General features: G+C 42.5%; 1 protein-coding gene across 1 annotated transcript; it reads left to right on the top strand.

The window, feature by feature from the left end:
• Positions 1-1,911: 1,911 nt before the first annotated feature.
• On the top strand, positions 1,912-12,200 carry LOC134641309 (dapper 1-like). Its single transcript, XM_063493674.1, has 4 exons — positions 1,912-2,373; positions 8,062-8,194; positions 8,997-9,107; positions 9,625-12,200. The coding sequence occupies exons 1-4, from the start codon at positions 2,143-2,145 to the stop codon at positions 11,133-11,135; spliced, it is 1,986 nt and encodes a 661-aa protein (XP_063349744.1). The 5' UTR covers positions 1,912-2,142; the 3' UTR covers positions 11,136-12,200.
• The last annotated feature ends 61 nt before the right edge of the window (positions 12,201-12,261 follow it).

Below are 12,261 nucleotides of genomic sequence, written 5' to 3'. Positions count from 1 at the left end.
TCAGGTTGAGGTTTGAACTTTGTTGCCACTGAAACACTTTGATTGATTTCTTTTTTGGCCATTCTGTTGTAGATTTGCATCTGTGCTTGAAGTCACTGCTGCATAACCCAGTTTGGGAAGCTTTAGTTGTCAAACTGATAGCCTCATATTTGACTCTAAAATACTTTGGTTTCCACAGGAGCTCATAGTCGACTCACCAGCTGCCCAGGCCCTGTGGCTGGTTGGTATGAGGTGCTTGTGCTGATTTTCTGTCTTGTTCTCCAGACATGGTGCTGTGCATTATTGCCAAGTATCTCCACTTTAGTTTTGTCTGTGCAAAGCACATTGTCCCAGAAGAATTTGTTCAGATGCAACTTTGGAAACCTAAATGGAGCTGTCCTGTTCCTTATAGAGAGAATGGGCTTTGTACCAGCAACACTTACAAAAAAGCCATATTTGATCAGTGTTTTTTATTTGTACTATGATGAACTTTAAAATTTAGCATGTTAACTGAGGCCTTTAGAGTCTGAGATGTAGCTCTTGGGATTTTCTTGTTTTGGGTTTCTAAGATTGTAAGATCGTTGCTGATGTCTTTCTTCTGTGGCATGATGTTAACACACACCTGAATTCTCCAGACAAACAAAGTGCCAAAACTTCTGCTTTAATGGAGATGTTCAGTGCATTTCATTGGCAGTAGCCAGCCCACACTCTTAATACTGTTAAGAAATAATCATGTACTTAATATTTTGCACACTGCTTCTGCATCGTGCTTTAATGTCTGTTAAATAAATAATGACACGTTTTAATATGTGTCATTATGCTAAGGACCAAATCATTTTTATTATATCCTGATACCTAAAACCTTAGGATTTAAAGAGCATATACTTTCTTTTGACTGCGGTTGCTACAGACACAATATGGTTGACCTCAGAAGACTTAACAGAGAGAGTAGTATTGAGGAAAATAGCGTGTGACGCATGGATGAAATATTCATCTGTTACTGCACTCAAAAAATAAAATCATAAGACTTTTAAATATTGATGTCATGTCTTAAAGGTGTTGTTATTTTTAGGATTTGTACCTACAGAACAACTCTGTCATAACCTTCCGCAGTCAGAGGAGACTGCTCACGTGATTCTTACAGCTCCCTGTTGTCTCATTTTATGTGTTTCCTAAATTGCTTGTTAATTATTTAATTATAACGCCATAAAAACCGCAGACATGTGCATGTGCAAAGTAAAAGCCTCAAAAAATGCTAAATAATGGTAATGAATGAATTGCTTATCCTGTATCTTGTTCAATATTTGGTGTCTTTCGGCTTCCGCTTTCTTTTTCTTTCTCTCTTTTTTTTACTTTCTTGCACAGACTAAACAAAATCGTGCACTTTATAAAACATTCATACGCATTTTTTTACAGAGTTGATTGGAAGACGTGTTCTGCATTCCTCAGCATCCAGAAGACATGCACCACAGCGAGCAGCGGGGGGTGAAATGAAGAAGGAGGAAAACTTGTTTCCCCATTAAATCATGAGTTAATCATATGCTATAGACAACACATGGAGATGAGGCAGATCAATACAAACTAGATGTTGGTGAAAAGATATGTGACGATCAGATTATTGGATCCTCTTCACTTGATGCCCTTTTGTTTCTGTCTTGTTGTTTAATTCATTTCTCCGTTGGTGACGTTAAATTGCTTCGGGATAATAACATCTCAGAGATTTACTGCCTCCTGAAGAATTACATTAGTGTCGGTCCATGATGGGAAGATGGGTGAGGTCGACGCCTCGCTGTAATGAATCAAGGGGGATGGGACAACGTTTACGCGCATCACCCCGCCAGCCCCTCGTGTCCAATGAAGGCTGAGAGTGGATTTACAAAGGGGCGGATGGCTCGAGCCCCACTTTTTCGCCGTGGATGGTCGCAGAGGGCGGAGCTCTGTTCCTGCCGTTTGACAGCTGCGAAATAGAAAATGTATAGCGGATAGACAGTCTGGAGAACCATGCAGCTCCAAGGCAACCGTACTATCACAAGGAATGGGATACAGCATGGCCCTTTATAGCCTGCGCTTGCCCTCGTAAATCTGGGTCAACTGGAGAGCGCAAACTACAATACAAGGGAAATAAGTAGCTTTCATTGCACATAATTCCTGAATCTGAGAGGCATGCATCGTGCCTTCTCGTATCCGGCGACTGTGGAGCGCAGTCGAACCAAGGAGCGCTTGGAGGCGTGTTTGGCCGGGCTATGCGAGCTGGAGCTCCGCAGACAGCGGCAGGAGTGTCTGGTTCTGGGGGCGCTGGCTCTCGGAGACCCGCTTGCCCAAGAAAGCTCCAGAGGAGAGCTGAGATGTTTCAGCAGCTGGGGCCAGGAAAACTTGACACTGAGACGTCAGCTGGTAAGAAGTTTGTGTTGAGTCTTTTACTGCACTGTATGTTTGCATTCCAGCCCTCCCGCATTACCCCACCCTGTGATAAAAGAACTCCACCTTACCCCTGTCATGTATCACAACTCTACATACTTTTGAATATCTAATAGCCTTCAGCGTAGACTCATTGAAACCCGCTTGACCGCTGGATGGTCTTCTAGTTTGGGCAGCGCCTTTTGTGCTGCTGTGACGTTTAGCTGCAAAGAAAAAAAAAGTTACTCAACTTGATTAATAGGCTCTCTGTTTGAAAGGGTGTAATGCGTTACTCTGCTTTTTGGCTGAGATTTATGCCCCTGGGGAACGAAATCAGGGGGTGGAGCAGACGCCGTTTGTGCCACAGACCGACTATTTAATGGCCCATTGTTCCCTCCGCCTAGACTTTTATATTCCACTTAACAAGCTCTCATTTGTGCTCTCCGCACATCATAAATGGATGAATTATTCCTCTTGCTTTTTTGTTGCTGGTGGAGCTAACGTTTTTATGTGAACATTAGCATCCGTGTAATTGATGGAATGTTGTTTTGGTTTTTTTTATTTACGTGACGCTCAAGCAAAATAAGAGTGATATGTTGCCAGAGTAAAACGGGCGGGGAGGGGGGGGGGTTAAAACTGGTTCTATAACGGCAAATAGAAGTTTCACTAACAGCATTACATCAGCGGTTCACACGGGGAGTTTCACGCACCAGTGAGCACTTATCTGCGCTGAAAACGGGTCTTCTTCACTTTTTCTCTTTTTTTGCCCAAGTTTTTATGTCTCGGTGAGGTTTGTTTCTGTTTTAACTTCTGGTGTTGTCTCAACATTACTACAAAAGCATGGCATTATTAAAGAGGGTGGGAAAAAAGGGAGAAATTAAATCAGCCTCCTCCTCTTCACATCTCCTTCCTCCCTCCCTCTCTCCCCCCTTCCTTCTTCTCCTCCTCCGCCGGGGCCCTAACAATAGGCGCATATGGAGCAGAATACTAATGATGGCGATCGAGGCCCCAGTGAGAGGAAAAGGCGCACATAGGTGGCTCTCTGCACTGGCTTTAGAATTATGACATGATATGATTTTCTGTTAAAAATAAATAAATAAATTAACGATCATCATAAAGTGAGTTTTTCGAGTGTGCCACGCGCAGTTATGCTCAATTCCGCCGGTGCTGTAGGAGCTGCCAGCGCATTTCATCCCGTCTCCACATCAGCTGGAAACAGGATGTTTCCAAGGCGAGTGAAGGAGTGACACGAGTTTCCTCACAAGGGCGCATAATTTCCCCGTTTTCATTTCTGCGCAATCCGCCTTTGGATCGATGTTTATTAACTGTTGCGCTCATCCAAGCGTGTGAGTAATTACACGGGAAAGTCCTGGGAGAATATTTGGACCCGACAGGACTCTAATTGAAGTCTCAAATTGAGTCTTCGTGATATCAGGTCACCATCTGCGTCCGAGCCAAATCCCCAATCTCATCTCGCGTGTAGGTTAAAGTCTGCAAAATGTATAGTTCACGGTGTGACATAGAAACAACTGACCCATGAGACTGACAGCGTGTGCGCCTTGAACATGAATGTGGCCCCAAACACGCTGAGAGATGCAATTTTTTTTCTTCTTTTTCCCCCTTCTTCATACAGCATGTGGTGTTGAAGGTGTTGACAGCTGTGGGACGCCAGACAGCAGCTGGGAAAGCACGAATCTCTGACCTCCCTCTCAGCTTCCCTGCTGTGTGTTTTTGGAGAGAGTGGAAGGGATTATATGAATTTTGTATGAATGTGGCACACATACATCCATCAGCTGAGAAGTGTTTGATTTTAGGGGAGAAAATGTGCTCTGAAATGTTATTTAATCTCCTCTGAAGAATATTAATTGGCTTAGGGGATTTAAACCAAATATTTAATTATTGCATGTTTGGGCACATAGAAAAAAAAATCTTTGCATTCTGCAGGATTGTGTGTTTGTATCTACAGTGGATTTTGCTATTGTTTTGTGTCTTTGCTGAACTGCTGGCTCATCATCAATCAGGCTGTGTGTGTCCTTGTGTTAAGACAGCAGCGCATCATTAGTGAACGTATAGTCTGCTCAGCAGTGACTGATCACTCGCATGATGGTTTACTGCGCTTTTTTCTGGCACACAAACAAAAACCTCAACCGGTTTTTGTTTGTGCTCTTTGGTTTCTTTGTGTACACAGCCATTCAAGCAAATAAGCTTCAGAAAATATACAAATTATATGCGCACAGACGATACACAAGTGCAAACATTATGATACAAACACACTTTGAGATCAACTCTCATTTAGTTATGCAATTTTCAGTCACATGAGCACAGCCTGTTTCAAGTCTTTCTTTAAGGATTCCTTTTGCAGGCCATGCACCCTGCTGCTGTGCCTACGAGCCACTGCGCACACTGAACAGATTCAGAGGAAACTAATTAATACTATTCATAATGCAATGGATAAACTCTCTCTGTGCGTGTGAAGAACTTCGTCCCAAAATCACTGAATATATTTTACCAAACTAAAACAAATTTAAAATGTGTCCACGTGCTCTGAAGAAATAAGAGATCAGTAGCTGAGCAAACACAGGGGGCAGGGTGCCCTGTGTTTGTGCATGTGCTGTGCGTGTGTGTGTGTTTCCGGCCTCCCACTGTGGATCCAGTCACAACATAGCTTTAATTATAGAGAGTCCAGCAGTGAGGCTGCATGCTTTGTGCTCTCTGTTCCATAGATTTCTTTATCCTGGCAATATTGTTTCAAAGACCCCCCTGGCCTTTACTGGTCATTGGTCCTTTCTAAAAGATGCCGAGACACTTTTGCCTGCTTCTGTGTTGTCTTGCAGCAAAACCCAATGTGTGACTGAATTTGATTGTATCTTTCTATATCAACAGAGACAATCCACTCTTATTAAACTCTGCAGCATCACATTCTGCATACACACTAAAGCACAGTAGCTAATGACAGGAACATTTGCCCAGTCATTGTTCATGTTCCTGGTTTCACCTGGCCTCACCTGCTGCTCAGTGTTTTTCACTGAGAGAACAGGTGGTCCTGATGTGTTGTACAGCCACAGCAGCTTAATGGCTATAAGTGAGACTGGCTGCACAGTGTTCTTCATCTCCCCCATCCCCCAGCAGCCTGCAGGATGCAGTAAAAAAAAAAAAAGAAAGGAAAAAAAAAAGCAATAATACAGTGTGCAGCATGTCTGGGAACCAGTGTGAGACCTGTAATAACAGAATGCAGTCAAAGCAAAATGTCACAGTATAAACCAAATGGTTTGTTCATCCACAGAGATTTGTTTGTTTTTTGTCGGGTTATAGTTTAATATCCAGCCCTGTGCCTCTACAGTGTTTGTGCATATGTCCACAATTAGATGGCAGACAGTTGCCACTCTGAAATAGCATCATTGATTTATTGATTTCCAATTTGCTTCCCCTCCTCTCAGCAATTCTTTACCACAAACCAGCACCCAACGTTTCTGCCATACAAAACAGTATTGATATAGTGATGCTAGTGCTTTGTTTATAGTAAGACAATAAGGCCGCTAGCAGAGACAAAAGAGGTGACAGTATTTGGGGTAAAGAGGTTGTCTGTGCTTCCATTATGATTGCATTAAGTCTGCAGGACAGTGGCGTTAGAGCCTAAAGGCACTGACAGAGATCTCTCAGAAACACTGAGCCACTTCCTGTTATAAACATTGTCTTTTCACACATTACTGTTCTGAATAGATAATAACAGCACTGTAACACAAAAAGAATGATCGTGTCTGTTTGTTGATCTTTTTAATTTGATGTTAGCATGCCACTATGTCGCTTGCACAAAATGTTAAAGGGAATGTTTTGCAAATGAATGACTACTCACCGTTAGATCAGTTGTGGTGAAAACATTTGTAAAAACGGCGAAGCCTGAGATTTTAAGATTAAATGAGCATGTATTTGACACTAATGCAGTTTGTTTATAGACCACATAGAGGAGTAGAAAATGCCACAATACTTAAAAACTTTTAAAGTTCTTATGTTCGATTACGTTGGATGATTTTTCGTCAGCTGCAATTCATTACATTTTAATCAGAAGTCTTTTAGAGCAATTCATCTGTGGCTGATTGATGAGCCACAGCTGAACCTACCATCCCTGTATAGCCAGGCATTTACAGTGGTTGGCTGGTTCAGTTGTACTTGATGACTTACACCGTTGCATAGTGAGTGTGCGCTTCTTCCTTATGGATGAAGGCTTCAAGTTCCAAAGTGGTGCACAACACAGCTTAAAAGCCACTTTGTTCCAGCACCACCCAAATAAACAAATCCCAGCTTTGATGCTGTGTTGATTCTCTGATATTATTTATTTATGTATTTATTTATTTATGTATTTATTTATTCAGTATTCTGCATTATCTTTATCTGTTGTCTGTTAATAATAAAGTGCATTCTTAGAGGATTTCTAACAAGCTTCTCTGCATGTCATCCAGCTACATGAGCTCAGGGAGGAGTTGTCTGTCGTGAGAAGTGTGTAATGTGAAAAGTGTCACCTTGTTATGAGGGCACGCTCAATCTTCTGGTAATGAAGTCTCTTAACGAGCGTTGAGTGTCAGCCATATTAAATCCAGCCATTTAAAATGCCTGTATTAGGTCTGCGTGTATCAGAGAAGGTATTACTCACGTTGCTGAGACAGTTTGTTTATAGACTCAGATTCTGGGTACTTGTCTTCCTCACAAGTGCAACAAGGAAGGGTTAGGTTGTGACAGCTAGTTGTCATAATGAAAGATAGCCTGCAGGCAGTGAATCAAAGTCCATTTAATGTCCTCTAAAGTCTTGCAAACAGAGCTGTCTGTGCACTTGTGTTAACCCATTCAGGTAGGCTGGCATGGAAATGCGTGCCCATGTTAAGTGTGTGTGTCACATGCTGTCAATATGACACCAGCAAAAAATGATCAGGCTGGATGAACCAGCATGTTTAATTACTCAGTTTTACCACAAACAGATGGGTAAATGGGAGGGTGGGTGATTGTAGTGGTTTGAGGAAGGCTGTGTGAGGGGTGGGCTTCCAAATGGTAAACACACAAGTGTAAGAACGACAGCGCTCTTTATTTATTTGTTTTGGGGGGACTTTAACATATGTTTAACATATACCCAGTCTCAGTTGTTGCTGGTTTGAGCTAAATGAGCAATTATTTGTATATCTTGCTCGCGAGTGTCTGCAAGCACGTGTGTGTGTCCACCCACATGAAATAACACCCCACCCTCCCTCTTCCCCTCCTTCACAGTGCTATGAATTATTCATGTTTCAACCGGCTGCCTCTCCAGTAAGCCTGTTTTTATAAATGATAGCCCAGACCGTGGGTGCACTTCAGTCATGTGATGGCCACGTTTTGATTTTACACACTTCTGCATCAGAGTTTTGGCTTTGTTATTTTGATTTATTGGTTTTAATATTTTCAGGCATTATAAATTAGGAACAATGTTGCAGCTGGCGAAACAAGCTGCGAACGATTCACAGCTGTGCTTCTGCCATTAGCATATCCAGAAAGCACTCATTAAACTACAAGCACTGCTGGAATTTTTTTTATTATTTTGCTTTGTTCCTAAAATCAATCATTTTTGCTTCGTAATGTCTACTTAACAGTTATTTTCCCATCAGTTCAACCAGTTACAGACTGCAAGAAAATAGTCTGAATGCATGTTTGTCTGTTTTTCAGAGTGCTCTTCAGAGCTCCCCATGGGGTCTAATGCAAGCGCTGGAACAGCAGGTGGGAGAGCTGAGGATCGACGCTGCTGATGACTGTTGTGACGGAGCCCAAGGAGAAACTGGCAACAGTCGACCGAGTTCTGGTACTTATTTCTGCAAGGCAGTTAAATCAAAGTGCAAACACACTGTATAATTCCCTTTTTTCAGTAAATGAAGTTATTTTTTTCCAGAGTGTTGCTCAGCTGAACGAAACTTGTGTTCTTTGTATTTCATATTTGAGTCTCTGCTCTTATTGTTCCTTTATGCTCCAGTTTTTTGTGATTTTAATCTGTGGCCTATTTGTGAAATGCAGTGAGAAACTTTATGCATGAAGCAGAATATTTTTTGAGGACTCGAATGAGTTATAAGAAATGAGTTGAGCCTTTCTTTTTATTGGTGCCTTCACCTCACAGCAAGAAGGTCCTGGGTTTGAATCCAGTTTGAGGCCTTTGTGTGTGGGTTCTCCTCCCACTGTCCAAAGATATGCGTGCGGTGTGGTTAATTCTGTCAGTTATGATCAGAAGTTTACATAGACTCATAATCTGTGTGAATGTTATGGTAATTTGAGGATTTTAAAGATTTCTTTGAACCCTTCTTTTTCCGGAGTAAAATGATTGTACAATATAAGGCCTGTTAACCTTTCACTAATTAGAAGTTAATTGGCTTTGATGCTGTTCAATTAAAAAACATCGCAAATCCTTAAGCATCACTTATTAAAAGATTTATGTGACTGTGTGTATATGAGCCTGTATGTATCCTTTTAACCCTGTGTACATTCAAGAAAATCCCAAACCGAGTCATTAAAGATGCATGCTGTGCAATCATTCCACCCTGGAATAAAAAAACAGTTCAAAGAAATCATTAAAATTGCGATGAATTAATTACACTAATTACACTGTGTCCTAGGTTTCTATGACTCAAGTGAAGGTCAGTCACCAAAAGGAAAATCTTGTACCACTGAGCCCACAGAGAGTGTCTCCTCGTGGGCTTACACCAGTGACAGGCCAAAGTCTGTGGGTAAGCAAGACTATCAGACGTGGAAGATTTGAGATATTGTGAAACCTGCATATGTGCTCTTGTTGAAGTAAAATGATTAACATATTAGCATACTCTTTGCATATTAGCATGAGAAAACAGCAGACTCTTAGTCAACTGTCTTTATGTGAAAGAGGCTTAATAAAGATTGGAAGACTTATTCTACCCTAGTCAAAAACACAGAGGTCTGCCTTTTTATTTTAGGGTTTTCTGTAGACTGGAGTTTGGCTCTGTTCTGATTACCATCTTTGTAGGTCAAAGATGAGGATGTGTCAGACCCAGCCTAATAACAAGTTCAATTCTGTTATTTGTCTTTTTGTTAAATGCTAATATTGCAAATGTATGGGAACAGACTGAGAGTGGCATGGCTGCAGACTCTTAGTTTTGAGATTATTTATTACTTTTTAACTATTAGAACTTTTGACTACCTCGTAATAATGCATTCAGGATGATTTTACTTACTACTTCACTTAGTGCAATATTTCTCTCTTGCAATCAGGAGACCCCCTTATGCTGGATGGAGAATTTGATGCACCACTTCTACGCACCATGCTACCCCGCTCTTTCTCTGCCCCATACCCACCTCTTGAGGGTATTGCTGAGGAGGGCACTGCCATGGACTCCTGGCAGTGGGACCCCAGCGGAGACAATGGTGGCTGGGAGCAGCAACCTGAAGAGGATCAGGTCACCGAAGAGGACTATCAGCTGGCTTTGAAGGTAGAGGGTTACATCCTGAGTCTCATCCAACGCCATACCCTCACACCAAGACCTTGTCAGCCTCGCACCACTCTTAGCCCTGATCCCCCATACTGCAGTGCCTCTGGACACAGCTCCCTACACAGGAGAACTCCTTCTTTAACCACAGAGCACCGCCCTTCTGATCATCATCTTCAGCCCCATGGTGACCTTTCTACAAATCCTAATGGCCAGGGATGGGGTTGTGACCTGGAGCGAGAGGCCTGTGGTGGGGAGGCCCCATCTTTGGAGGAGGACTGTTATTTAGCTCTGCCCTACCCCCAGCCCAATCCAATTTCCCTGGCTGGAAGGCTACCATCCCCTCCGCCCTCACTGGACCATAACTGTGGAGTTGGGGCTCTTGACCTTTGTTGTGAACCCCCATCCCCCCATCATTATCTACATCCACAGCCCCCTATTCTTCACATGCACAGTTTAGTAAGTGCTCAGTATATTCCTGGACAAGCCTGTCACGCTCCTCTGTGCTCCCCAAGACATTACAACCAAGAGCAGCCAAAGTCCAACCAAGTTTTCACATCTCCTGATCACCTCAAGTACAGAGCATCTAAGAAAAATCACAGCGAGAGACAGAGATCCAAGAAGTCAAGCAGTAAAACCAATAGATCCCAGTCTGAAAACAGCCTCCTGGGTCAGCGGGTGCTTCCAGAGAGGAGGTACAGCACCACAGAGAGGCCCCAAGGCAGAGGTGATCCTCATACACTGCCTCAGAATCAAAACCAGGTTGTAGGACACCAGGTGGTCAACAATGGGCACAACGAGAGCCGACGCTGGCGATCTAACCTGGAGCTCAGCCAAGATGAGGGGGAAGTCCAAGCAGGGCAGGTACACAGACGACCACCTCGAAAATTTCGCCACGGCCCTTCTTGTTCCCATTCCCAACCCCAGAACTACCACCAACAGCAGCACGCCAAGCACTGGCAGCAGGACTTTCAGGAAAGCGCACCTCTCTGTCAGGGGGAGGAGAGCTATGGTGGTGCTGCCCCCGCAGAGTCCGAGTCTAGCATGAGCGAGGTATATTCTCCAGCCTCCAGCTCGCTATCCAGCGACTCAGATGAGAGCGGGGGGCTGGTGTGGCCCCAGCAGCTGCCACCCCGCCTCGCTTCTACCTCTTCTTCATCCTCTCCTTCACCACAAGCCACTGCTAATACCCCATCTCAACCAAAAGCCTTTGTCAAGATAAAAGCTTCCCACGCTCTGAAGAAGAAGATTCTCAGATTCCGCTCAGGGTCGCTTAAAGTCATGACTACTGTATGAGAAAATCGTCAAACTAGTTTTAAACACATACTCATCAGTAACTTACTTGGCACCAAATCCTATGTCAAATATCACATCCCATCTTTATATTCCATCTACAGTATGTCATAGTGAGATTCCTTTACATGTATTGGCATGAATAATGATCTATTCAAAGATCTTTCATTTGTACTATCTGGTTAAATTTATCTTCCAATTGACAACCATCAGACACAAGACTAATGGGCAGTATACTGCTCTAATGGATGACAACTGATACCAATTGACACGTACCACCTAGAAGCGGACTGACTGAATATGCTGGCAGTTTTTCCTCTGTTTCATTTGCTCTCATCAGACAATTGTGGTTAATTAATGTATTACTGATATTATATCAAATCTTCGTGATACAGGCCTTAAAACATACTAGGTAAATTTGCTGTGTTCAGATTTCATAATAACTTCTGACTTTTTTAAAGATTATGCTTTTTGCTGAAAGTCATAAAGTAAACAGGAATTTCTTTGAATTCTTTGTGTTGAACTGCACTCAAACGCAAGCAAAAAATTGACAAATTAGCAGAAAATCTACAACTAAACTTTGCAATGCACTTGAAATGTTGGAGTTAATCCACTAGAATTGTGCTAATGAATATCTTCCTATTCCTACAAATTCACAATCCTCTTTAAGAAAGTCACGCGAACAATTTAGAAAATGGTTAGGATACTTTTCTGAATGTGGTATGAGTGCTAAAACTTAACTGATTAACCATGTTTAAATTTAGTTTCCTGCAGACTCAAAAATCCTGCACCAACTGTGAGTCTCTCAGCAGGGAATCAGTGCACACCTCTGTATATCCAGCTGTTACTGAGCTCCTCTTAGTATGTCCTGGATTCACTGCAGTGAACTTCTTACTATCTCTCCTCTGCAGCCAGTGAGCATAAAGAACCAGACATCCATGTGTCAGGGATGGATTTATTAGAGGCCATACTAAGGGGCCTGTGTACATTCATGCATGCATGTTTAAACTCACAGATTCCCTGAAACACTGGGACCTAGACACTGTAAATAAATATGTGGCCTTGTTTGGAACAACTGTAGTTTGTAAATAAAGAAAGCATTTCACTCAGTTTTGATATTTTAGCACTT

The sequence above is a fragment of the Pelmatolapia mariae genome, linkage group LG14 (genome assembly GCF_036321145.2).
Source record: "Pelmatolapia mariae isolate MD_Pm_ZW linkage group LG14, Pm_UMD_F_2, whole genome shotgun sequence".
NCBI lineage: Eukaryota > Metazoa > Chordata > Actinopteri > Cichliformes > Cichlidae > Pelmatolapia > Pelmatolapia mariae.
Note: the sequence above shows the minus strand (reverse complement) of the source record. Positions and strands in the feature narration are given on the sequence as shown.